This window comes from Tachypleus tridentatus, chromosome 13, assembly GCF_004210375.1.
Source record: "Tachypleus tridentatus isolate NWPU-2018 chromosome 13, ASM421037v1, whole genome shotgun sequence".
Classification (NCBI taxonomy): Eukaryota; Metazoa; Arthropoda; class Merostomata; order Xiphosura; family Limulidae; genus Tachypleus; species Tachypleus tridentatus.
This window is the reverse complement of record NC_134837.1, coordinates 116,364,542-116,391,104: the sequence shown is the minus strand read 5'-3', so window position 1 is coordinate 116,391,104 and position 26,563 is coordinate 116,364,542. Positions and strand designations below refer to the sequence as shown.

The 26,563-nt window shown below is 33.0% G+C and overlaps 1 protein-coding gene across 2 annotated transcripts in view; it reads right to left on the bottom strand.

Moving 5' to 3' along the window:
• Nucleotides 1-26,563, bottom strand: part of LOC143240083 (ribosomal protein S6 kinase beta-1-like) — a 94,613-nt gene that overhangs the window by 45,112 nt on the left and 22,938 nt on the right. For both annotated transcript variants that reach the window (XR_013021566.1, XM_076481928.1), the window contains exons 3-5: nucleotides 14,677-14,794; nucleotides 12,293-12,361; nucleotides 7,782-7,853 (exon numbers count right to left, since the gene is read on the bottom strand). Coding sequence is in view for 1 of the 2 variants with exons in the window: in XM_076481928.1 (XP_076338043.1) it covers nucleotides 7,782-7,853; nucleotides 12,293-12,361; nucleotides 14,677-14,794 (259 nt within the window). In the remaining variant the exon portion in view is untranslated. The remainder of the gene's footprint in view (nucleotides 1-7,781; nucleotides 7,854-12,292; nucleotides 12,362-14,676; nucleotides 14,795-26,563) is intronic.

Below are 26,563 nucleotides of genomic sequence, written 5' to 3'. Positions count from 1 at the left end.
TGGAGAAGTTAAACATTGTTGATACTTAACACAGTAATACCTTATCAATCAATTGAACAGACTGTAGTTTTATTTTCATTTATTCCTATATAGTTTCCAAATGTTGCAAAAAAACAACAACCAGTAAAACATTTTACTTTACAATATAGTGTTCTAATTTTTATGTTGTTTGACTAAATTTAGGTTAGTTAAAAAATATCCAAAAATGCTAGGTTTTTACTTTAAGTATATCTTTGCCTAAAAAATAAAATCAGTTATAATTATTTCTTTCCATTCATTGGTTACAAGGAATTTAAGTAACTGCATACTTTTGATACAATGCTTTAGGCTCCAATACTAAATAAATTATGAATATGTAAAATTTCTTAATTGTTTGGAATACAAAGTTTGGAAAAGTGTTTGTAGTACTGTTTCAACAAATGACTGACAAGTGAATAAATCTTTCATTGTTTATAAATGTTACCAACAGAGTTGCACACTGTGTTTGATACATTTTAATGTCCAAAACTTATGATTAAAATGTAATTTAAAGTACTGTACATGAAACCTCAAGTAAGGGTTTCAATTTGACATATTAATTCCAGATATATTTCAAACTAAACTAAACTAAACTAACGTGGCAGGGGTTCAGTTTAGAGAGAGAGAAATCAGAAGAGTTCTCTCTCCAACCAGGGTGTTCAGGAACGTTGTGGTTCCTCTTCGTCCCCTTTCGTGGATTGTTATTAAGATTAAGTGGTAGTTTCTTTTTTTATTATTATTATTTTATTTAATAAATTAATTATTGTTATTATTCTTGACTTTTTGGGTGGAGGATGTCTCTCTAAATGTTGTTTTGGGTGGAGGCAAAGGCAGCAGTGGAAAGAAAGGCCGGGACCTGTCCCGAAAGGAAGAAGTTGGGCAGATGTGAACATGAATATAATTCATTCAAATCCAGATCAAATCAAACGGCACGATTCAAAGTCTGGCTAAAGAGTTGCCTGGGCTGGGATTCTAGAAATCCAATGCCTAAAGATTTTGATGTGGGGGGAAATGGAAGTGCCCCGAGAAAACCCACTTTCACACGACAGGCGCCGAAAGTTTTGCCTGTTGTGTGCCCTGTACCTGAAAAAAAGGAATTCATGTTAATAACATGGATTTTATTTATTTAGATTCTTTGTTGAGTGGATTGTGATTCTTGAAATATGTTGTAAGGTGATATGTATTTTGTTGGTGCACTTGATAATTTGTGTAGTGATGCCGTTAGTTTGTTTCTATTTCCTGTTTTTAGATAATATTTGAGAGAAAGTTCTGTTATTCTATCTCTTATAGTCGGTAAATTACTAATTTGGTGTAGATAATTTGTTGGTGTAAATGATGGTAGGCTGAATGCAGATTTTAATATTCTGTTTTGTTGCACTTGGATTTTCTGGAGTGTATTGTTTGACATATTGTATGTTACTTGACATCCGTACTCTATTAGTGGACGGATGCAAGCCTTGTATATTTGTATAATGGTGTTCAGTGCGCATTTCGATTGTTTACCAGTTATAGTCTTTAGATATGAAATCCTTTTTCTGATTGATGAGTGTATATTGTTTATGTTTTTTCCATGTTGGTTTTGTGTCGAAAGTGACGCCAAGGAATGTGATGTTTTTGCTCATGTTAATGGTTGTTTCCAAGCGATAGTTTTATTTTTTCTAGATTTTTTCTTTGCTTCTTTAGTTTTCTGTAGAAATATTATATATTTCTTTATATTTCAAAAAGTAAAAAAAAACGTTTTATAATTGATATAGTGTCATTGTTTTTACATTTATTTCATGTAACTCATAAAGAAAAATGAAAAATCCTGATATTTTCATTTTGTATCAGTTGGCTTCAGAAATGTTTCCTGTGAAGAAAGACATACAGAATGGTAGGAAGCAATCAGTGCTTTAATGTCATCCAGATTAGAATGTAAACCTCGACAGTTCCATTGTACCAAGGTGGCCATTTTTATATATGTGTATGCAAATTGGGTGGAGAGCCCTTCTGTTTATGACAATGTCTCTTTTCTTTATTGTTTTTATTCGAGGTGTCTGTCGACCTCCATGGATCTTGCCCTGGGTCGATTTCTTGCAATTAAGATAACCTGCCTTTATGGTGGCAGGGGACAGGGTGATGTAAATATTAAAATGAGGACATTGGTTAGCATCATAATTCCATCTTTGGGAATGGAGATATGCCTCACTGCAGAAACTCCTTGAGTAAAGAAACCAGCAAGAATCTCTGACTAGGGGATGTTCTTCAAATAACTCTCAACATTAACTACTCGTGATAACTTCAAAGTAACATGAGGCGTAACCTCAATTGCCTATGAATGTAAGAGGAGTTCAGTGTTGAGATGTGGATGTTTCTACCAATATGCCACCAGATCAAAACTTTTTGACTGACTTTGAAGAGCCAGCAAGTCCCTCTTGTCCTTTCTGAATGAAAAAGGGAGACATTTGCCCTAAAGGTTTGTCTGAAACAGAATATAGTATAAGAAAATGAGGTATAGGTGTTACAGATGTTGAAGATTGCTGCTCATAATCTTCAAGATGTGGTTGTTTACCTATGGACTGTTTTTCATTGTTTTATTTAAGTTTTTATTTGGAGGATCCATAATAAAAAAATAATTTTTCCGTGCCACTGACCCCACCACCATGGAGCCCTATGAAGGAACACATTATAATGCCAAACAAAGACGTTGCAGCAATGAAAGGATTTCGTGAGCACTATACCTAGCCACCAGCATCAGATACAATGTCCACAACATCTGTTGAGAACATCCAACACTGGTACTTGGTTTACTCCAGCCCAAGTAGACCAGCCGACTGACCCTAGGGGGCCCAACCCAAGGCTGACCGTCTACAGGAATTCAATGATAAAGTGGTGTGTTAGGGTTGGATCCCTCAACCACCAGGATCCTCTCTTCTCCTTCAGAGGTCACCACAAATGGCAAACACATGGGTGAATGTTTAGATCCCAGAGGAGGTAAACTGAAAGAACAGAATCTTCCCTGGGAGGTCTCACCACCACATACAGGAATCCATGCTAATAAAACAACAGGAAGGAAAAATGAAAGTTTTTATTTAAAGCTACAAAACTATAGAATTCACAAGCCTTTATACCTTCAGTTTCTCAGGAATACATGTTCTCACTTAATGCAATTTAGAGAGCTTAAGATTAAGTTTCACAGTGTTGATAACCTTGATATTCTTGGAAAATGCTGTAAATTTAATCAACGAGTTAGCTAGACACAAACCCTCTGATGAATTCGAGCCAATCTTCCATTCTACAGATAAAATCTTGACTCACAAAAAAAAAAACATTTGTTCATTCAAATTAGCTAGTTCTTTTACACCAGAGTTTTAGGAATTTTATTCAAAGTGTATTAAATTTGTTTACTCTGTTAATGGAAATTGATAGGTGTGCAAGACCAGTTTTACATCTAGCATATGTTGACAGCAGACAAGTTGCTGCTGGTGGCCAATGCTAGAAGCATCAGTTTGTTCTGAGAAGAGAGAGAATTGTTTGTGACTTAGATTGTACTTATAAAATTTTTAAGTTGTTCATTTTTAAGAAAACCCTTCTGAATAAAATGCATCACACAAGAAAACCTCAAGTGGTGCACAATTCCAGCCTAATTCTAGTGAAACTGAAGTTAGTGAAAATAATATGTCTAATTATAATTGTTTAAGTGATATGCAGCTTGGTAGCAAAGAAAAGAAAGCAAAGACCTATTGGACTTGATAGTACTGTGATGAATATTTGAAGTATGGTTTTATAAGTGGTGGTAGCAATTATTACTTGCTACTATGTGTTCTTTGTTGTTCAACATTATCAAATGAAAGTATGAAACCACTGAAATGGAAATGCCACTTGGATACAAGGCCTCAAGTTAAGAAGAGAAATTACAAGTCTTTCTTTACTTTATCAGAGTTACAAAACTAAAATAAAGGTAATATTCCAGAAGAGATTTTCTCATAAATCAAAGAGTATCTTTTGGGGGCTAAAATCATGCTTGAAGAAATATTTTCCTCCAATTGACAGCAGTAAAATGTGGATCAGGAACCTTTAACTGTTGAGATGGAAAATGAGGAAGGATTAAAACTCAGTGAATCAGAAATTGATTTTATTTTTGAACTGTCCTGTGACACTGCACTGAAAGAACATTTTAGTCAAGTCTTGTTAATTAATGTTTGGCTGAGCTGTCATGCTGAGTATCCAAATTTATCAGAAAAAGCAGCAAGATTTCTTATGCTCTTTGTCATGACTTATTAATGTGAGTCAGGCATCTCAATGTTGGTTTTCTTAAAAAACAAGTACAGGAACAAAATAGATGTTTAACCAGATCTGAGAATCAAACTTCTTTTTTTTCTGATTTGAAATTGCTGTGTGATGAAAAACAGCATCATCTATCTCATTAGATAAATTGTTTCTTAAAAGAGCATTAATAAATATACAGCTAATGTTAAGATTAAATAACAATAATTTCTTTTTATACAGTAGTACTATGATACACCTGTATATTTTCTAATTAATGAAATATCAATAGAACTATTTCTTCCACCTTGATGTTAAGAGTTGGCCATATCTTAGCAAGTTATCTAATTAGGTATTTGAGGAGGCCAGGCCTCATGAAATGTTACAAAAATAAACTAGTCTCTAGTTGGGAAATTTTGAGAAATGCTGGTGTAGACAAATTTACAGAAAAAATATACAATATTAAAATTTAAAAAAATATATTAATGTATGAAGTTCTAGAAGTTAAAATGTATTCTAAAGATGGCTGGTATTGGTATTAAAACTTTATTTAAAATAAAGTATAGACCAATGTTTCAACCTTCATAGGTCATCTTCAGGTTAACAGAGAGAGTTTATAACTGACTGCAACCAAACACTTCTTAAAGACAAAAGTGTAAACAGATACAGGATTGTAGGGGGCACTGCAGTTAGATGTTAGGTTATTAATTTGTACAGATATAAAGATGTTCCTTTATATTGGTTCAATTTTGGTTTGAGTTGTTGTATACATAGGCTTCTTTGCTTTTGCATGTGTATTTGTTTCCTTATTTAGTATATTTGTGTTTTCTATGGTCATGTTGTGCTTAATTTATTCGAAATGATCAAAAATGTGCAAAAGTATCTTTTTGAGTCTGGCTTGCTTCTATTTTTCTGCTTGTTTCTTTGATATAAAAATTGTGGCAGTTGTTGTATTTTATAAATAATGTTCGTGTTATGTTTATCAGTGTAGTTTTCACACAGTATAGATTTTAATTTTGTACCTGGTTTTTGAATGAATTTGATGTTTACTGGAATGTTATGTTTTGTTGTGTTTTCCAAACATTGGTTATTATATTTTTCATCATCTTAAAGTTCTAGAGGTTATGTAAATGAAATACGAAAACTTAAAATTGAAAACAATTATTTTTATTCTTATCATAAAATTCACCTTTCATGCAGACTGAATCAATACGTCTTTAAACAAATCTTTAATACAGATACTTTATTAAAAAATATGATTTTTTGTGTGCAACATACTTTTCACATTTACTGCTAGGTTTTGTAAAGAAAAATGAAATACATTCAAAATTATAATTATCGTTAATTCGTAGACAGAGCTCTCTCCAAGGGACTGAGCTCTGTATGCAAGATTTATAAACTCATTAATTAATCAATTAGCAAATGTCACTAATCTCCAAGCTTTATCAAGTAAAAATGTATCTCAGAATGGCTGGTATGGGTATTAACACTTTTACCAGAATAAAGCAGATAACAAGGTTTTGACCTTCTTAGGTTATTCTTCAGGTTAATAAAAAAGTTATCCTGAAGATGACCTGAGAAAGTCAAAATGTTCTCTGCTTTATTTTGATAAAAGTGCTGATACTCATACCAGCCATTCTGAGATACATTTTTATTATGTTCCTTACAATTTGAAATTATACTTCATTGTGCTTAACATGAGTTTTCTCAATAAAGAACATTAATGTTTAAAATATATGATTCCTGAGTATACATCACCTTATAGATTGAAAAACATTTGCATCTTTACTACATTATGTCATTGTTAACACAAAGACAAAGGATGCAAAATAAAGTTAGTCTGTAAGATGCTTAGCCAAGGAATACCATTTCTTAAGAGATGGACATAAAAATTTACATGAAAAGTAAGCAATAGGAAAAACACCATAACCATTAATGTACATATGCTACCAACTCTCTGCATGTTACATCAAGTAGGAAGATTGATTTGGTAAGCATAATTTACATTTCAAACTTTAAGTACAGTTTCGTTTGTAGTTAGATTAGCTAAGTATCCAAAATGAGTGCTCAACAATGGTGCTAAAAATATCAGAGTGAAAACTAAAGCATATTTGACTGTATTTTATGTGATAAGTCTCACAATATTCCAGTTGGAAAAATGCTTACACAATCATAGACACCCACCCACAAAAATACAAATTTTTCATCTGTTACTGAGATAAGGAAATATAAGACCCATCTCTTTGTTAAGCAGAAAAAACAGTAGCAAACATCTTTAACTAACTGTTAGGAAAGCACTGCACTAGCAAGGTGAAAATGTTATGAACAAATGCAGTAAAAGATTTATAAGTTTGCATTGATAACACCATATTGCCAACTGTATCTTGTACTGGTAACAATACTGATGTGTCAACATCAAAAGTTAGACTTAAATGTGTGTTCAAAGTACACAAGGAAGTTCTACTTAACCATTTTGGGAAAGTTTGGCATTTTAAAAGGAGAAATTTAGTTGAAACAATATCCATCTATGACTGCTGAGCTATTCCCAACAGTCCAGAATATTTAATTAAATATCTCATTGCTTCTTAATGCATGTAAGACAATATGTAAATTTCCTACTATGGAAATGTTTTGTTTATTGTATCAGTTCAATTTTTCTCCTATGGAACCCTTTTGACTTCCTATGTACTTTAATGACTAAAATTCAATGTTTAAAAACTTATCAATAGAGGAAAGACTACTATATTTTAGTACTAAACACAACTATTGTTTTGCTTACATTATCATAAAGATAGATGTTTTGAACCTAAAACATATGCCTTATTATATTCATGTAAACTTTAATCTACATTTACTTACTCATTTAACACCTTATATTCATGAATATTGCTCTCAAAAAAGCAATGAACACCTCAGCATAAGTCCCACATTTGAAAGAAAACAGGTGCAAACATTTTTTAAGGTAAGCTTCATATCTCATACCAATATCAAACAGCCATAAATATCACAGATGCAAATAAAATAGTGCAATAAATCAATTTACAAAAGTTGGACAAACACTGTAATAATAAAAATAACAAAGTGTCTTTTCTCATTCTTATTCTTTTTTTCATATCCACGTCTTTTCTCATAAATCAGCTTTTAACTATCTATTGACTTGTTAGAAAATTATTAAAATATATATCACAGTGCACATACTACTAAACTACATGTGAAGCTATAAATATGCCTAGGTTGGTTTCTTATAAAACAAGATTATCAACCAAAATTCAGTTATTTTACAATTCTTCAACAAAGAAGAGTCTACAACAAAACTTGCTTAGACTTAACATTTAGCCTTCCTGAAAAATGCCAGTAAGTGATTTCTTAATATTAAAAATAATCAATGAGATAACTAATTTAGATTAATTGAATTAACTAATAACTAAATCTTTTAATTTAAGCAATTTCTTTTCCTTTACATACATTAGATGACCATTTACCAACAAAGCTAAACAAAAAACAATGAATGGCTCTACCTTAACTGCTTCTAAAATGTTTCTTTCTGCTTTGGTATGTGCAGTGTCTTTCTGATTTCTTACAATAGTTGCCTGTAATAAAAAATACACAAACTCACTGAAAACTGTTTCTAAAAAAATATTTTTATTGGAAATCAATGTATTAGTAATAAAAATTTATTATAATACTTCTGTAGTACTGAGCCCTATATGTGTAAGGGCAGGGGTTTGTGGGCATAAGTAATGACTTTAAAAAGTTTCATTCAAACTTTAATTAAATTACTTTATTATCAATAAACCTGACATCAAAATGTAGCTTATAACTCAAAAGTTTGATATTACACAAGTTTTGATCTGTTAATGTTAAAAGTACCTATTAAAATTTTCAATCTTTACTTTTCTGTATCACGATTCTACTTCACTTTAAATTGTCTATTTTAGACATTCTTTCTGCCACTAATTCAGTTTGAATTTCAATACAGATTACACACTTATAATATAGATATTGCAAAGACAACCTATATATATGTATAGCCTCCAAACTTCTTGCTTTACTGAGTTATAAATCAGGACATTAAATCCACAAACCACAACACAACCTCTTACAATATGTATTTTTAAAAAAATAATCGTGATTCTTTCAAACACTTGTTATTGGATTATTTATAACTAACAAAAATATTTCAATTTATTGATTTCTGTATAGGACTATCTTCCTCTAATAACAGTGTTTGACTTATTCAGGACAAATCCATTGTTGTTATCACCAAGAATACAATGATCAAGTAAGTAAATTATTTTATACAGTTTATAACTTTATTAGAAAGCATTTTAAATTAAAATAGTTTAGGGCATTGTATTCATTGTGCTTATTATTTTATATAAATAAAACTGAGTAAACCACTAACAACAACCCTACAAAAAGTTGTGGTTATCTTTTCTCAAGGCTTTTACAACAAAAGTACAAGAGCTATACACAAGTTATAAATTTCTTGTGGTTTATATATATTTTCACTTACTGTCATAAAAGCAATTAAAATATAAAAAAGGAGGAACTTATTAGGCTCTATACAAAAAATTAAATACACAATATTTACACAGGAATGCATGAGCTACTCATGCATAATATAATTCTTTCTGTACCATAACTTATATTATTCTCTTGTGGTCAATTCAATGTTTATTACACTACTTTACTAGTCACATTTGGTTCAAGGAACAATAAAACATTCTCTGATAAATTGACAAAACTTAGCTCAATGGACAAACTGCCCATTGTAGAAACAAATGCAGAGGAGAACATTTTAAAAGTTTCACCTTTCACCTTGAGGTCAATGTGTGTATTGTGTGGTTGGTCTTTATCATATTTCAGTGGATTGTGGAAAGTGTGTTATGATTGGTTGGTTTACCCGCATTTATGATTGGTGGAGAGACCATTCTGTATATTCAACCAATGAAAGCCACAGATTACTTGCTGCTAATCTGGAATCTCCGTTAATGTAAAGGTTTTATCGTGTTAATGTAAAATCATTCTTAATATTTTCTTAACTTTAAAAAAAATCTGCTTTTGTCAATGATTCTACTTTTTCACAGTTTATTTTGTGTCCAGTTGACAGTGTGTTCTGCAATGGTGAAATTTTGTGCTTCCATGAGTCTTGTACTGTCTTTGTTATATTTTTGTTGCAAGTTTTCTTCTCATTTCTCCAATATGCATTTTGTTGCAAAAATACAGAATTTTATAAATGACATTTTGTTTTTCTCATTGGTCTTTTTGTTTTTCTACAGAAATAATTTTATGTCTTTTAAGATTTTTATTGGGCATCGTATTGATTTTCCTGACTATGCTGCAGGTAGGGGAGGTAAATGGTTGTAGCAACAGTATTTTCCTTATCTTTCCTTTCTGCAGTGGTGTGATCTTCTTCAGAGAGTTTTGGTATAGGATAAGGTGTAACCATTCTATTTAAAGCACTCTACAATTTTGTGGTGTTCTGTTTCAATAAATATCTTATATTAAAGATTTTCTGCTCTTTTGTTTAAGCTTTTGATTGTCCCACATTTTATCAAGGTTAAATGATAGGACTGGAAGTGTAGGTATCTGTTCGTGTAAATGGGTTTTCTCTCTTCTCTGCTGATGAGTATGTCAAGGAATGGTAGGCTGTTTTGTTCCTCTATTTCTATGGTGAAGTGGACTGTTTTGTCTATAGAAGACCACAACAGAAAGAAATAAGGAAAATACCATCAATACTACCATTTACCTCTCATACCTGGAAAATTTCAGTAAAACACTCAAATACAAAGCTAAGAAATTCAAAACAGATATCTGAAGAAAACTTTACAAGACACTGAGATTCATTATAGCAAAAAACAAATAGAAACCTACCAATGAGAAACACAAAAACATCATTTATGAAATTCTGTGATCCTGCAAAAATAATGGAGAAATGGGAAGAAGACTCACAACAAGAATAAAATACAAAGACAGTACAAGACTCATGAAACACCAAATTTAGCCATTGCAGAACACCATGTCAACTGAACACAAACTGTTAAAAAAAAACTAGAATAATCAACACAGACAGATTTTGGAAGAGGAAAAAATAGAGAATGATTTTACATTAACACAACAAAAATCTTCACTAAACATAAATTACAGATTATTGGTGAATGTGGCTTCTGTTGATTGAATCTATAGCAAGTCTCTCCACCAATTAGAAACAGGGATAAATCAACTAATCACAACACACTCTCCACAATCAACCAAGATACTCTGAAGACCAACACCAAACACATACTGACCTGAAGGTAAAGAAAATAACTTGAAACTTTACTTTGTTCACTTATCTTTCTATATACGTTTCAACAACTATCATCCAGCTATTTCTAAACTTAATCTTCCATTATATTTCTCTTTCTACTCATTTCTACCAATCACTTTAACTGCTGTCAAATTGTTCTGTTTCTTTGTCTTGGAAATTAAGTTTGAATGGCACATGAAGGAAACTTGAAAGACAAACACACTGAGAAGTCGGGTCCTCCCAAAAGTGATTACTTCTTGTGCTTCAATTCTTTAAACCTGTAATTTATTGCACATTTTGCTGGAATTATTTTCATAATTCCTTAAAAACTGTTACCATGCTTTATAAAATTTCAATTTTCTTAATTTCACAGACAATAACATGGTTCAGGTTAGTTTTCAGTCAAAGTAGTCTTACTGAAAACAAACATTTGAAATGTAGTAAGGAAGTTTAATAGATTATACAAATAATAGAGATTTTGGGGATGAAGAACAGTTTTTAATCATAACATGAAAACACTTTGCACTCAGACTAGTAACCAAACACTCAAATTTTTATTGCAAACATATTTATATTAAAAATATTTCATTACAAAATCTGATTTGTTGAGTGCAAAACACTTGTAATATTTACTAAAAGTCTGTATACACCAAAAATTATAATGTATGTACTTAACATGTGCAAGTGAACTCGTGTATATTATATGGAGACTATTGTAAAAGGGTCAATACATAATAATAATTTAAATTCAATAAAATCCATTTTCTTTTGGCACCAAACAAGAACAAAAAGCTGGAATAAACACTGTATTTGTAATATCACTCACAAATATACTGCTTTCTACCTGATTAAAAATTTCAAATTTACAAAAACAATTTAATAAATAATAACAAAACATAATGTTGAAATCTTTTTATAAAATTTAGGTGTTTGACATCCTATCTTTTCTTTCCTAGTGTGAAGTAATGCAAACAGAGCAAAGTTCAATGATAAAAAAAAAAAAAATTATATTAAATATTTTCATTTCTGACCAAAAAAAAGTCCTAAGTGAAGACTTAATCCTGGACTAACATTAGAGAAGTCACAAAAACACCATATACACACACCGACTCAGAAACTGGAGAAATTGTTTAACTTCTCTAAAAAGCCAAATTACTTCCTAATGCTGTATTCAAACAACATGATCAAACAAGGTATGATCATGCTGAAAAGTAGCCTAAATTACAAATATAAAGGATCTTCTAATTACAATTGGGACTACTTTATCAAGAAATAAGTTAACAAGTAGTCACAAAAACAAAAAAACCTTAAGAAACTGTTAGTGTTACCTAATTGCTGAATTTAAAATTGCACTTTCACAATGTCATAACAAAAGTGCTTCATTTTTAAACAAAGCACATTTGAATACTTGAAGCATTAAGATAATATTTCTTGGTATTTTATTTCCAATTTCATCTAGTTTTATAATGTTAACTTTGTACAAATACAGTTCTTTTAGTTTAATTCATAACAAATACTAAAGAAAAAAGTTAATTCATAATTCTGCCAGGATAAAAACTAATCCCAAATGATCTTAAATAAAAAGTTTGCACCTTTTTTTCATTGAAAGATACTAATTTTTTCTAAATTTTTACATTAAAACAAAGTGTTAAAAACTAAGTTACTTCTTCTAATTTATGCAAAATAAATATAGAAAGTTGAATTTAAATTTACTCCAATTTTGTCAACAAGAATTACCTTCTTCAGAACTTTCATAGCAAATATTTTGTTTGTGTCCTTTCCGGTAACTTTACGTACTTGAAAAACCTGGAAAACAACAAAGTAGTTCAGCATAGAAACAAATAAGACTTAAAGGAAGAATACAATATTTATTTCACAAATCATTATAGAATCTTACCCAAACTTTACAGAATATAATCTGCACTAAAAACAGTTCACAACTCTATAACTTTATTCATATACTGTTGGGCTAATATACTTTTTACAAATAAATGCACCAATGTTAATAACAGAGATGAAGGAAATTGCTTTACAATATCTCCCAAAGACACAGACTTAAATTACCATCATGTAGTTCTTTAAATCCTATTCAATAAATAATGTTCAATTAAATTATGATCTCATCTGCATTTTGCTTCAATTTGACATGACAACATTCATAATGAATTTTATGATGTTGTAAACAGAAACATTCTGTACTGTTTCACACAATTCAGCATGAGGCAAATTTGACTTGAATGTAGCTCTGTCTAACTTCAAAATCAAATAATATTATATGAAGAGAAATCTGTGGTAGGAAAAGCAAGGAAAATATCATGAGCAAAACAATGCAATGTAGAGCATTTTTAGACATTATTATATTTACTAAGTAATAACTGAGAACAATTACAAATTCTGATGTTTCTAAGTTTTGTGTAAAAATATGAGGGGCCTCATTCTTTTTTGAAGTAGTTGAATTATCAGATTAATAAGAACAAAATCCTAAAAATTACAGCAGTTAATTTCATTTTAAAAATTTCCTTTATTAAGTGGTATAAACCATTACACAAAGATTTAAGCCAAATATGACTATAAGAAGGACTAGACAAAGTGATGTGGTTTGGAAATTAGTTTTCAGTTATGGAATGATCACACAGAGAAAAAGAGCTTGTGTATTACAAATGTTAAAAAAGTAGTACGTATAGATCTTAAAATCTGAAGCCACATACTTTGGGATTGAAAACTACTTTGCTGATGATATGGGATAATGTTGTACTAGTTAAATAATTTTCTAAGTACTGGGTACGTAACATAAAAATTCCATTTTGATATTGGTAAAGATAATGAACAAAAATTTTATCTTTATGTTTGGTAAATATAAACATTGTAAACAGAGCTAATTTCCAATTTTTATCATTTTTAAATGCATATCAAAATGTTCCTTCAACCCTCTGAACATGTTATAACTTTATACTTACATTCAAAATGTAGTTTAAATACTTCAAAGTGTATGAATAAACTTGGCATTCAAATACAGTTAATAAATCAACTTTAATTACAAATTTCTTAATTTCAAAATTAAATGTTTAAAGAAATTCTCCATCTCCACTTGTCTGTATTAAATAACACTTATTTGCAACAAATTGCTTAATTTTGATTTTCACTCCTATATGATTTTCTGAGAATAGCATAAATTACAGATTCGTGGCATACATATTATTAAGACACAGACTAGTTTTATAACCACATTTTAGATTCATAAATTTCACAGACAAATTGTTAGTACAAATACTTAATTAAAAAAAACATGATTTATTTTTTGTACAAAGACTTGAAATGTTCACTAAAATCTTGCCAAATTTCATAAAGATACACTTACATTAAAAGTTACATGTACTCTCATGGCTACCTAATAGTTACATAGTGCTTGTAAGGTCAATCAACCTTACTGAGCATACATAACATTAAATGTGAAAATACAAACAACATCACAAATTTAAACTTGGACCATATATTAAGTATGGACTCATCAAATAGAGAAGCATGACAGCAGCTCACAGTGTACAAGCAATTTTACAAATATCTAATGCCTATTATGAAATTTCTTGATCACTATCTTAATTAATTTATGAAAAAACAAGTTTGTTCACCAGCATATGCTAAATACATAAATGAAATGCAAGCAGAAAAACATGCTTAACTATATGATTTATATAACAAAATCCCTATGAAGATTAAGAGAAACTCAACCACAGTAGGGAAGATTAATATTTCTTGATCATTTAAGATTAAAAATAATAAATAATTTTGGAAGACCTGGGGGTCAGAAATCCAAATTATAATTTTATAATGCAGTCAAATCTGAATATACAATAAAATCATAGAATACATTTTCCATACACAATACATCAGGTTTTCTATAATTCTTTTATTGATGAATCAGTTAGATTACCTTCAGATTAAGTGGCTACTTTGGTTGGATATTTTGGTGAAAAAAGCTGACCTTAAGGTCTTGAATAGCATTCTGTCATCTTTCCATGCATTTATTACATCCAAATCAAGTGACACTCATAATGGAACAAAAACCATTTTTAGTTACTTATAATGCTGTTAGTATTTCAGGAGGAAACACAAATATTCACCTTTCCATATCCGCCTTTTCCAAGTACCCGTAGTAATTCAAAATCTTTTGGACCAGTCTTTTCCTGTCCTGGATTTACAGTTATTTCTGAGAGTTGAATTTTCTCTACATCCTCTGAGCTGCAGTAGAATAATTATAAAATGTCATTTTATTTTTAAGATAAGATTAATACTCTAATATATTACAATAATATCAGTCATGATTCCCATAATTCTGCATTTTGCACAAAAAAACTATTACTATATAACAAGCTGTTAGTTACATTTCAGTTCAAGAACTACACTATATTTTACCCAACTAACAAATGCAGGCAGTCTTGCTGAATTAAGCCAGTTTTGTGTTGCACTTCATCTAATAAGTGTACCATTGTGATACTCCCAGAAAAAACAACTTCCCATTCAAATAACAACAGTAACTAACACCTAGAGGAAGATTAAGAAATGCATTAAAGCAAATTTGCATTCTAATTCAGTGTAAAACAATGTGACAGTAATTTTATTCACTTACAACATTAACAAAGATGAATGAGTTCATACAGATGGAAAATACTTCTCTTTAAAGACTGGAGAGAGATGTTACAAGGAGAAAATGTGGATGTAAATTAGAGTATTCTCCCAAGACTAAAAAAAACTAACCACTGTCTACAGGCAAAGCAGTATGGTCTCTCTCTGAGTGTGCAAACTACATAAATTTACAGTGTATTCTATTATACATGCTCTTTCTTAATTTTATCTATTTTTTATCTACTTCAAACCAGAAGTGTGTAAAAATAGACGTAAAATGCTACTATTATTATTAGAAGTTGGCACAGATACTTGAACCCACAATGTTCTCAATTACCAAACCAGGTCTATTTTTATTATCTAGATATCAATGTATTCATAAGACAGCTAGTACTGGTATTAAAACTTTAATTAAAATAAAGTACAAAACAACGTTTCGACCTTCTTAGGTCATCTTCAGGTTAATATACATTTTTACTTCAAGTGGGTTTCTTGTTATCATGGAACATCTGGATATCAATTGATTTGAGAATAGAAAGAAAATATAGAAAAAGATAAATGCAGTTGTATGGGTCTTTGGTTGGCATGATAAAAACAAATATTGAAGCAGGCTTTGCATTAACACTGAAGCTTCCTAACCTATGGTACAAAGGTTTTACAGAACTCAATAGCATATTATGAAGGGTATACAGCAGTAAACTACAGGTTAATACTGATAATCAATTCAACAAATTATTTTTCATTTTGTATTACATCCTGAACAGGATCCAAATTACCCGATATATTCTAGAGCTTTTACCACTTCTGAACTTTAATTTTACACATTTTAGCTTGAATTTCAAAATAGACAAGTTATAAAGAAGATATGAAAACAAAAAATATCTGCAATCTCATACAATATTTATTTCACTAATATCAAAGTTTATAGTTCAAAAGCATCTTTCAAATTTGGTGGAAAATACTAACCCAAACTTTTAAAACATTATTACTTTAACAACAATAAAAACCACGTATTTTCTTGAGCAGCCTCCCATGTGCAATATTTTGTACCCCATTTATTTATTTATAACACGATACAATATCAATGATTACTTTACAAACTAAACTATAATTATATATTGATTGACAGTGCTTACAAGTTACTTCTGTTATCCAAGTTGACCTTTTTTCAGCAATCCAAACTGTTATTGTAAAAATGTCATGTGGGAAAAATTTTAGAATTCAAATGAACTTACACAGGTTCACATGAGAAAACTCTAAAATTACATCTGACATTGATGCTAAAATTAATCTAATATCACAAGATCTTGTGGTGAATTAAGAGAATCACATTTTTTTTTCCAATTCTAAAAAAGAGTAATTACTTACAAATGAGAATGTAATATAGAAATCCTTTTACTTAGAAATTACAGTTTACATTTTCCCATACCAAAAGTCTATTTCTAATGATACTGACCTCACTCACACATAAGCTTTATTTCAATTAAATTTCCTCTTTTTACCCATTGGTATTAATCATATCTCACTTGCTCCAGTTTTTCTACCCCACTACATTTACTCTTTACTCTCAATACATCCTCCATACCAGATCTGTATATAAACTATATAAAATTTAATGTATTTTCATTATAGGAAAATATAAACTTCTGAAACACACCTCCACTCACACACTTCAGCTACAATCTCACACTGATAAGATAGAGGGTGTCTGCAAGAACAAGATCTTAACATAAAGCATTCACACAGAAAATGTGCAAATTGAGGTACTGTATAGCACCCTAGTAGAGTCTGCACTACTTCTGGAACAGATATGCTTCTCATTGGGACAATGTGAAATCAAAAATGTAGGTAATAAATGTCAAACAGTCATAGTGTCAAATCATAACATTGTGAGAAAAACATGCAATCTCAAACACATCTGGTCTGGAAATATTGTATATGCTCAGGAGAATCATTTAGGCCCCAAGCATGCAGACATGGTCCTACATTTTGTCACTGGAATTACATGGCTATAGACACAAATTATAAGCAAGGTGTAGTAGCTCTGGCAGGAAATTGGTTGGTTCATTGATTTGGTGTTTTATGACACAAAGCAGCTGGATAATCTGTGCCAAACATCCAGTAAAAGGTTAAAATTAAAGTAAAATTAGGAAAGTTATAAAAGGACTTTAAGGTAAAATAAAACAAAGTAAAAGAAAAGCATAAAACCTATGTTTACATCTAGTCTACAGCATTAACAGAAAAACTACAGTAATACAAGTGGAAGAGGACTTTCTGTAGCATAACTGTAATTATCATAACTCACCAGAAAGACGAACAGGTGAGTACAAAAACCACTGTCAATCACCTAAAGTTGGCCTTTCCAGTCCTGGCTCTAAGTTATGGCCATTTTCAAAAAGTAAAGTAATTAAATTTTTAAAAGACTTATGGCAAAATTTTAATAATAACTTGCCAGGATGACCAACAGGTAGTTCAAACAGAAGCATCAGTCACCCAAAGTTGGCCTTTCCAGTCCTGGTTTCAAGTCATTTGACTTTACAGACATTTTCTAATTTCAAATTAAACTAGATAAACTGTGATTCTTAAAAGGGAATCTCATTAAAATAGGTCTAATGTATAAATTAAAAAACTTAAATAGCATTAAAAAGATTGATGGCCTTTAAAAAACTAAAAACATTTCCAAGATAGACAGTGTCACCATCACCAATAACATTGTCCAATGTTATGGACAAACCTTGGAACAGAATATGGTGAAAATGGCACCATTGTTGAGAGTCATAAGGATGGCAAGAAAGTAAATTGTGGTTAACTGTGACCTGAGTATCACACAGACTACACAATGGTGCATCAGTTCCAGGTAAAAGAAAATGATAAGTTAAAAACTGTAATCAATGCATAGTCCAGTTAGAACAACTTCCTCTTTCCAATCCTTATTGAAGCAAGACAGCCAAAGTCCAATATAGGGTTTTATTTGAAAAATCTTGTTTTCGTGTTGCTCACTCCAAGTCGACTGCCAAGTGGCATAGAGCCAAGCCTTGAATACAGGACCATAGTCCATGTATGGAACAGGTCCAGTGTTTGATAGTGCCAGAGCAGATAGATTTTGCTGTGGCGTCAGCAAGCTCCTTCCCACAAATACCAACCTGGCCTGGTATACAGAAAAATTGGAGAGAAGTAGATGTTAAAGACAATTGGGCAAGTTGGTTTTGAATATCAGTGAGAACAGGGTGTGAAATAATGTGAAGCAATTCTAGGGCCAGTAGAGGACTAAGTGAGTCAGTATAAATAGTGCAATTTGAATACTGCTTAGCTTCTACATGATCCAGGACAGGAGAAATGGCATACAGTCCTTGATGATGAATGGGGTCAAGCATTTTTAAGGCCGAAGCCCTGGCAGACCCATAGACCAGTGATCCATAATCAAGTTTAGAATGAATAAAAGCATGATATATCTTTAACATAGAACACTGATCTGATCTCAAGGTGGTGGAAGACAGGACATGGAGAATGTTCAGTGCTCTTATACATTTAGCCCCTAGCTGCTTGATGTGTGGTATAAAGGTCACCTTACGGTCAAAGATGAGCTCCAAGAACTTTGTCTCAGGGACCACAAGCAGCACAATTGCCATACCTCCAAGTTGTATCATAAGCCTTCTCAATGTCAAAGAATATTGATATAAGATATTGTCATTTGAGAAAGGCATCTCTGAATAACGTTCCAAGTTGAATCTGGTGGTCCACAGTGGAGCTCTGCCTTCAGAACCCACAATGGGTGGGCGAGAGGAGGTTGTCTGATCGAAGAATTAAAGTAAATGAGGATTAACCATCCTCTCCAAGGTCTTACAGAGACAGCTCATCAAAGCAATTGGATGGTAGTTTGAAGGAATCTTGGGACCTTTCTCAGGCTTAGAGGAAGGTAGGACAATAGCCTGGTGCCAGGCATCAGGAAAAACATTCTCCTGCCAGATTTAGTTAAAAACAAGCAGAAGAATAGTAAGAGAAGCAGGAGATAGTTGGCACAGCATTTCATACTGTACATCATCAGGTCCAACCAACATACTGGGAGACCAATGAAGGGCCAGTTTAAGTTCCACCAGTGTAAAGAAACAATTATAATCATAGAGACAATCAGCTTGAAAGGACAGAGGTGTTTGCCCTGGAGGAAGAAGCAGAAGTGCTAGATACCCAGCAAAAGTTTTCACCTAGAGTATCAGCGATACTCTGGGTATCAGCTGTTTTCTGACCATCAGAGAGCAAAATCGAGATGGGGCCAGAATTATACTGCCCACTGACCTTTCAAACCTTATCCCATATGACATTGGAACTGGTGGTAAAAGATATGCTGGTTGTGAACTTAATCCAAGATTCCTTCTAGCTTTGATGTCTTACCCATGGATCATGTGCACAAGCCTTCTGGAAAACAATGCAGTGAAAGGGTGTGAAATACCCACAAAAAGGATCCCAGGCCTGTTTTTGGACATTCCGTGCCATGTGGCAGGCAGGATTCCACCACAGACGAGGATATCGTGGAAAACTTAGAGATTTTAGGAATACACTAAGCAGATGCCTGTATAATACAGTCAGTTTCTGCTGCCACACTGTCATCTATTGATGGCTGACAAACAATGGCAGGATTAAGTTCTGCAAGAGCAGTAATAGAGGGCTAGTTTGCTTGATCCAGCTTCCACTGGGAAACGCAGGTCAGGTGGCACCGACCACGCCCAGTCTGTCTCAAAATTATAGGAAAATTATCACTGCCTTGTGGATTACTGTCAACCCTCTGAGAAAAATGGGAGAATAGTAAAGAGGAGCAAATTGAGAGATCAATAACAATAAAAGACTGAATTGGTGCATGAAAATAAGTAGAAGAACTGCTATTGAAAAGAGAGAGGTTGTAATCAGAAAGCATACGTTCTATGAAACATCCTCTCCTATCAACATCAGCACTACCACAGAGGGGATGATGTCCATTAAAGTCCCCCAGGATTAAAAAGGGAGACAGCAGCTGTTCATGAGAGCATCAAGGTCTGATTGATCATAGGTCTCTCCAGGTAATAGGTCGAGAGAAAAATAGTCATGGTAGGACCCAAGGAAATACGGATGGCTATGGCCTCCAAGAGTGTGTCGAGTGGAAAAGACAGGGTGGGCACATGCTGATCCACCAACAGTGCTACCCCTCCATGCACTCGTCCATCACAAATCCTGTTATTTCTGTACAAAGAAAACTGCCAAAAGATGACTGTTTCGGCAGGTTTCAGAAATGTTTCCTGTAAGGAGAGACATACAGGATGGTAGGAAGCAATCAGTGTTTTGATGTCATCCAGATTAGAACGTAAACATTGACACTTCCATCGTATCAAGGTGCTATTTTTATTTACGTGTAGGCGAACTGGGTGGAGAACCCTTCTGTTTACAATGTCTTTATCTTTACTGTCTTCATTCGAGGGAGGTTTGTCGACCCCCATGGATCCTCCCCTGGGTCGATTGGGCAGGTCTTTACTGTTGGAAGAAGATTCAAGCGACTGAGGAGGTGAATGAATGATCATTTTGCTTCTTGATGTGTGAGAAGAAAATGTATCTGAAGAAATGCTCATACCAGAACCAAAGGATGTGAATCTTGGGATTTACTGGAATGTATGTTGAGCAGAGATGGGTGTTGAAATTAATTCATCAAATTTTTTAACCATGGAGGTAATAAGATTTTTCATTTGTTTTGAGAATGATTCTTTTGGAAGCACAAAGAGATCCATCTGCACTCCCACTATAGTAGTGGAACGAAGTGAAGTAGCATATGTCCGAGATGAAGTGGTGGACAGCAACTGTTGAGCCTCAGGGTAAGTAATGTTTTGGATTGTTTTCAAATGCTGCACCTCTTTTTCTTCCAACCATTTAGGGCAAGAACAAAAGTAGGATGGGTGAGAGCCATTGCAACTGATGCAATGAAGGTCCTTTTCACACTCATACGCATCATGGTCCTTGCCACCACAACAAGCACACGTCAAGAAACCACAACGATGTCTTCGAGTGACCAAACCGCTGACACTGGAAACAAAGGCAAGGCTTTGGAATGTATGGCCATACTCTTCAATTAAGATAACCTGCCCTAATGGTGGCAGGCAGACATGGTGACATAAATGTGAGAATGAGGACATTGGTCAGCATCATAATTCCATCTTTGTGAGTGGAGATATGCCTCACTGCAGAAACTCCTTGGGTAGAGAAACCGACAAGAACCTCTGACTCAGGGATGTTCTTCAAATCCCTCTCAACAAGAACATTATAGTAATGTTTCAAGTCAAATCAATAGAATTGTGAAGAGAAGACATGCAATACAAAAATGGACAAATCCTCATTCCAACTTAAAGAAACACAAAATGAAATACATCTAACTCAAAATTAAAGGGCCCAAGAACCCAACTTGAAAGTTACAAAATGTTGCATGCAAGAAACCTAGGTTACATGGAGAATATGAGCAATACCCAAGTACATAAGCCTTCTCTCCAGTCTGAAAAAGCAAAAAATACAACAAATAGCACTTGGAGTTACAGTGCCCGTTCACATCACACTCAACATTTGGAAAATGGAGATCATCTGGCCTAGGATACTAAACCTAACCCTTAACTCCCTAGCCTGATAGGCAAGACTCTGACCTAGAATTACAAGGAAGATGTGGAACAAATGAAGTTCAACCAATAGCTCAATAATTTAATGCTCTGCATGCAGAGTTACAAAGAGTCAAGGACCCTTTTCCATAATCATGAAAAGTAATATAATGGCCAAAAAGCAGGGACATGCTCAACACATAATGATAGCAAAGTGTCATCCCTGAATCAAAATTACAAGGAAGCCCCCACACAGGGTTGCTCTGTTCATAAAGGAAGCTGGAAAAACCATCTAGTGTTATGTGTGAGAGTGTATTGATCTTTGTCACAGATATTGAAGATTGCTGCTCAGCACCTTTAAGATGTGGTCATTACCTATGGACTGTTTTTTCACTCATTTATTTAAGTTTTACTTTGGGAGATCCATAATAAAGAGTTTTGGTACCTACTGACCCCACCAACCATGGAGCCCTATGAGGGGATGCACTACAGTGCCAAACAATGAAACTGCAGCAAAGCCATGATTTCATGAGCATTATACCCAAACACCATAATTAGATACAATGTCCACAACACCTGTTGAGAACATCCAACAATGGTACTGTTTACCCTAGCTTAAGTGGGCCAGCCAAATGACACTAGTGGAGCCACCCCAAGGCTGACTGTCTAAAGGAATTCAAGACCAAAGTGGTGTGTTAGGGTTTGACCTCTCAACCACAAGATCCTCTCCTCCCTTCATGGGTTGCCACACACAGCAAACATGTGGGTGAATGTTTAGATCACAGAGGAGGCAAATTGAAAGAACAGAACCTTCTCTGGAAGGTTCCCTCACCATGTACAGGAATCCACGCCAAAGGCAAAAATGCTAGAAACCATCCATCCAATAGAAGACCTTAGAAACAGTCAAGAAACTAGGGTGGAAAGGAAGGAGTGGAGTTAAACCACTCAAGATTCCACTGAATCAGGAATACCAGTACAAACAGACTGTCTGAGAAAAGAGCTTTTCTGAGATCTCTAAGAGTCAGAGAAAAAGCAGAAACTCCTTCTAGCAAGTCACCTATCTCTCTCCAAATGATCCCAACAACAAACCAACCAAGATACTAAGAATTAGAGCAGAAGCCAATAACCTGATCAAAGTAAAAGTAGTTACTAACATCAACAGAAAATTGCACAGGTAATCTGTGTTAAGCCTCAGACAACAGTTTCAAAAATGACAAAAATGTCAAACTTGTGACAGGCAAATTATGTAAAACTGAAATTAAGGCAAACTTGACTAAAGTTCCAAATACAAAAAGAGGATCTAACATTTGAGAGTCCAAATAATTATTCTTCAGGTGATGGAAAGTCAATAATTACTGATCCAATCGATAAAAGCATGGCAGCATCTTCTCTCATATGATTAGCAAATCTTCTTGCATGCACAGAAATGTCTACCAAACATGGAAGAATCAGGTAATGAGTGATTTTCTCTTAATAAAGGAGAAATGATTTGTAAGCTACAGGAGAAATGCTTAAAATATTATGAATTTAATGTACTAGCTGTCAAAAGGCACAGAAAGCATAATGTCTGGTTGAGGCTTGTGATTTGTTGTGTGAGTAAAGGAAGGTGTTGGAAATATAGTCTACTTTCTCACCAGCCTGTCCTGAATCCCACCACACATAAAACCTCACAGCCAGCAAATGAAAAAAACAATGAACAGCATATAAAACTCTACCTTTCTGTGTATGAAGAATTGTACATCATCTGTGAAAGGGCTCTCCCCCACCCAACACCTGGGTAATGCCAGACTTGTGAGGTGGTAGAGAAAGAACACCAGGAGACTTCATGTTCAAGATGTGAATATGTGTATTCTTATTCAAAAAATGTCCTCAAAGTGTTATTTTATAGTAAAGAAAATAAACTCAAGGCCCACTAGAACAAGTCTAAAAGAAAACATCAAAAATGTAAAAACAATGTTAAAAAGAAACCCTCAGTAATCACATACAACTGTTATAAATTCTGCCACTGAGAAAATATGAGAAAGGAGAAATAACTTATATAAAGACCTGGTACTGAGGGTGCATTTATGTAGGTGGAGAGAGTCATTATTAAAAACTGGAGCAAATGATGCATGATTCATACCAATCTTAAATGGGCAGAGAAATATTTTCATCAAAATAAAAGGATGAGGAGAGGAGTGTTTTGAAAATTTCAATTAAAGATTTGATTTATAAAGTTTTGAGTTTCATATTATTATGCTTAGATTTTTGTCCAATTAATTATTTTACTTTATAAGTGTTTTATTTAACCCTTTTGTTAGAAGCAGGGCAAAGGGCACATCAAGACATTTAAGGAGCTACACAGCAAAACCAAGATTAAAACATACACAGTGGTACCTCGATTCTTGAATGACTCCTTTCTCGAACAATTCGGTTTTTGAACAAATTGAGAAAAAAAATGTCTCAGTTGTCGAACATAAACTCGGTTCCCAAACCAAGCTGTCGTGGCCCGAATCCCAGAAATAACCCAAACAACCCTTCGACCATTTTCAGCCCATGCCAAGCTCGCCCAAAACATTTTACCCGCACCTGTCGCTCAGTCCACACCCCCACTAAAATCTACTGTGAACGTTCTCGTTTTTCTTTTCTGTTTTTCTAAATATTCTCATAAAATAAACCACCATGGGGTCAAAGAAGGATAATGAAAGCAGCAAACCAAAAAGAAAAGTTGTTAGAGCCACAATAGAGGTGAAAAAAGATCTCATAGCGAAGTATGAGAGTGGTGTTCGCATGTCTGACCTTGCTACACAGTTTGGTGTGGCAAAGTCTACAATCTGCACCATACTGAAAAATAAAGAGGTCATCAAAGGAACTGATGTTGCAAAAGGAGTGACAGTGCTTACGAAACAAAGATCACAAACAATGGAAGAGGTACAAAAACTGTTGTTGTTTTGGGTAAAGGAAAAACAGTTAGCTGGTGATGGCATTTCTGAAACAATCATTTATGAGAAAGCAAAGCAGTTACATGCTGACCTCCTGAAAAACACCCCTAGAACAAGTGCTGATACAAGTGATGCCTTTAAGGCTAGTAGGGGGTGGTTTACAAAATTTAGGAAGAGAAGTGGCATACATCGTATGGTGAGACTTTTATGTTTCTAAGAGTATTTATTTGTATGTAAATACTATACCCATTTTTAAACAGCTTAAATGAGAAAATCATAATTTCATCCAAACTGTTGAAAGTGTGATGATTAAGTTGTTGCTCTGAAGAGAAGAAAAATAATATTTCAACTTGCATAAAGCTTGTGTAGACATCCAAATAAATTACAGGCATTTTGTGTTCCCTAATTTAGCAAGTTTTCTTTTTTTTTTTTCTTATGTATATTTGAAGCATAAAGCAATTAATAACTCAACACTATCCATTTGGAAAAACAAACAAGGCTTACGGCAAGGCTTAGTAAATGCAATGCTCCAACAGTCTCATTGCCTTTGCAAGTACTTTGAACCTTTGTTTTTCAATGTATATTTTCTTTATTCTTGTAAGTTTTAAGAAAAATAATTAAAACTTGAACATCTGTGAATAAATAATACCAAAACTGCTGGTATAGATATTAACACTTTTACTGATAATCAACAGAACAATGTTTTGGCTATCCTAGGTCATATTAAGGTTAACAAAAAGAAAATTTGCAACTAACTGTTGCCAGGCATGTCTTAGTGACAAGAGTATAAATGGGTATTTGATTGTAGGGGGCGCTGTAATTGGATGTTAGGTTATTAATTAATATAGGTATAAAGATGTTCCTTTATATGGGTTTAATTTTGGTTTTAGTTGTTGTGTAAGTAGGGCTTCTTTGATTTTTTTTTTTTATAGTTGTTTCTGTACTTGGTATCTGGGTGTTTTTATGGTTATGTTGTGTTTGTTTGATTTACAGCATTTAAAAATGTGTGAAGTTGTTTTTTGTGATCTATGAATCTAGTTTCCAATTTTGTGCTTGTTTCTTCAATATAGAAGTTGTGGCAGTTGTTGCAGTGTATTTTATAAATTATTTTGGTGCTGTGTTTGTCAGTGTAAATTTTACATAGTATGGACTTTAGTTTTGTACCTGGTTTCCAAATACATTTGGCATTTACTGAAATGTTGTGTTTTGTTATGTTTTTTTCCAGTTCGTTATCTTTTCGCTGATGTAAAGAACATATATGCAGCAATGTAAGGTTTTGTAGTTTGTTGTATCTTGGGAGTTATTGTTTGTTTGTTGTTGGTCTAGGTGTGTGCATATAATTTTTTCCAGTTTTTTGAGGGAATTTGTTGATGTTGATAAAGTATTGTTTTATTTTTTTGATTTTATCATTAATATTATTGGATGAGCATAGTTTTGTGGCTGTGTTTATTTGGTTCCTTAATATGTCGAGTTTTTGTTTTGTTTCATATACTGAGTCCCAGGGAATGTATAATCTAGAATGGGTAATTTTTTTGTGAATTTCCATTTTAAATTGTGTATCAGTTCTAGTGATCTTGAGGTTAAGAAATGCTATTTGGTTACTTTTTTTCCTGTTCACAGATAAACTTAATGTTGTGGTGTATAGAGTTAATGTGGTTCAAGTGAGTTTCTCATCATCAAGAAAAATACATATGTATGGTAGCCAAAGTTTCCTACAGTTTTCAAAATACTGGTAACATATTTGAGATTTGTACTTTGACTTTGTACGCCCATAGTTATGCCTACTGAATTTGTATTCTTCTTCTTGTTATCTAAATGCAGGTGAAATAAAAGCAAAATTGCATAACACTAGCAGCTAGAAA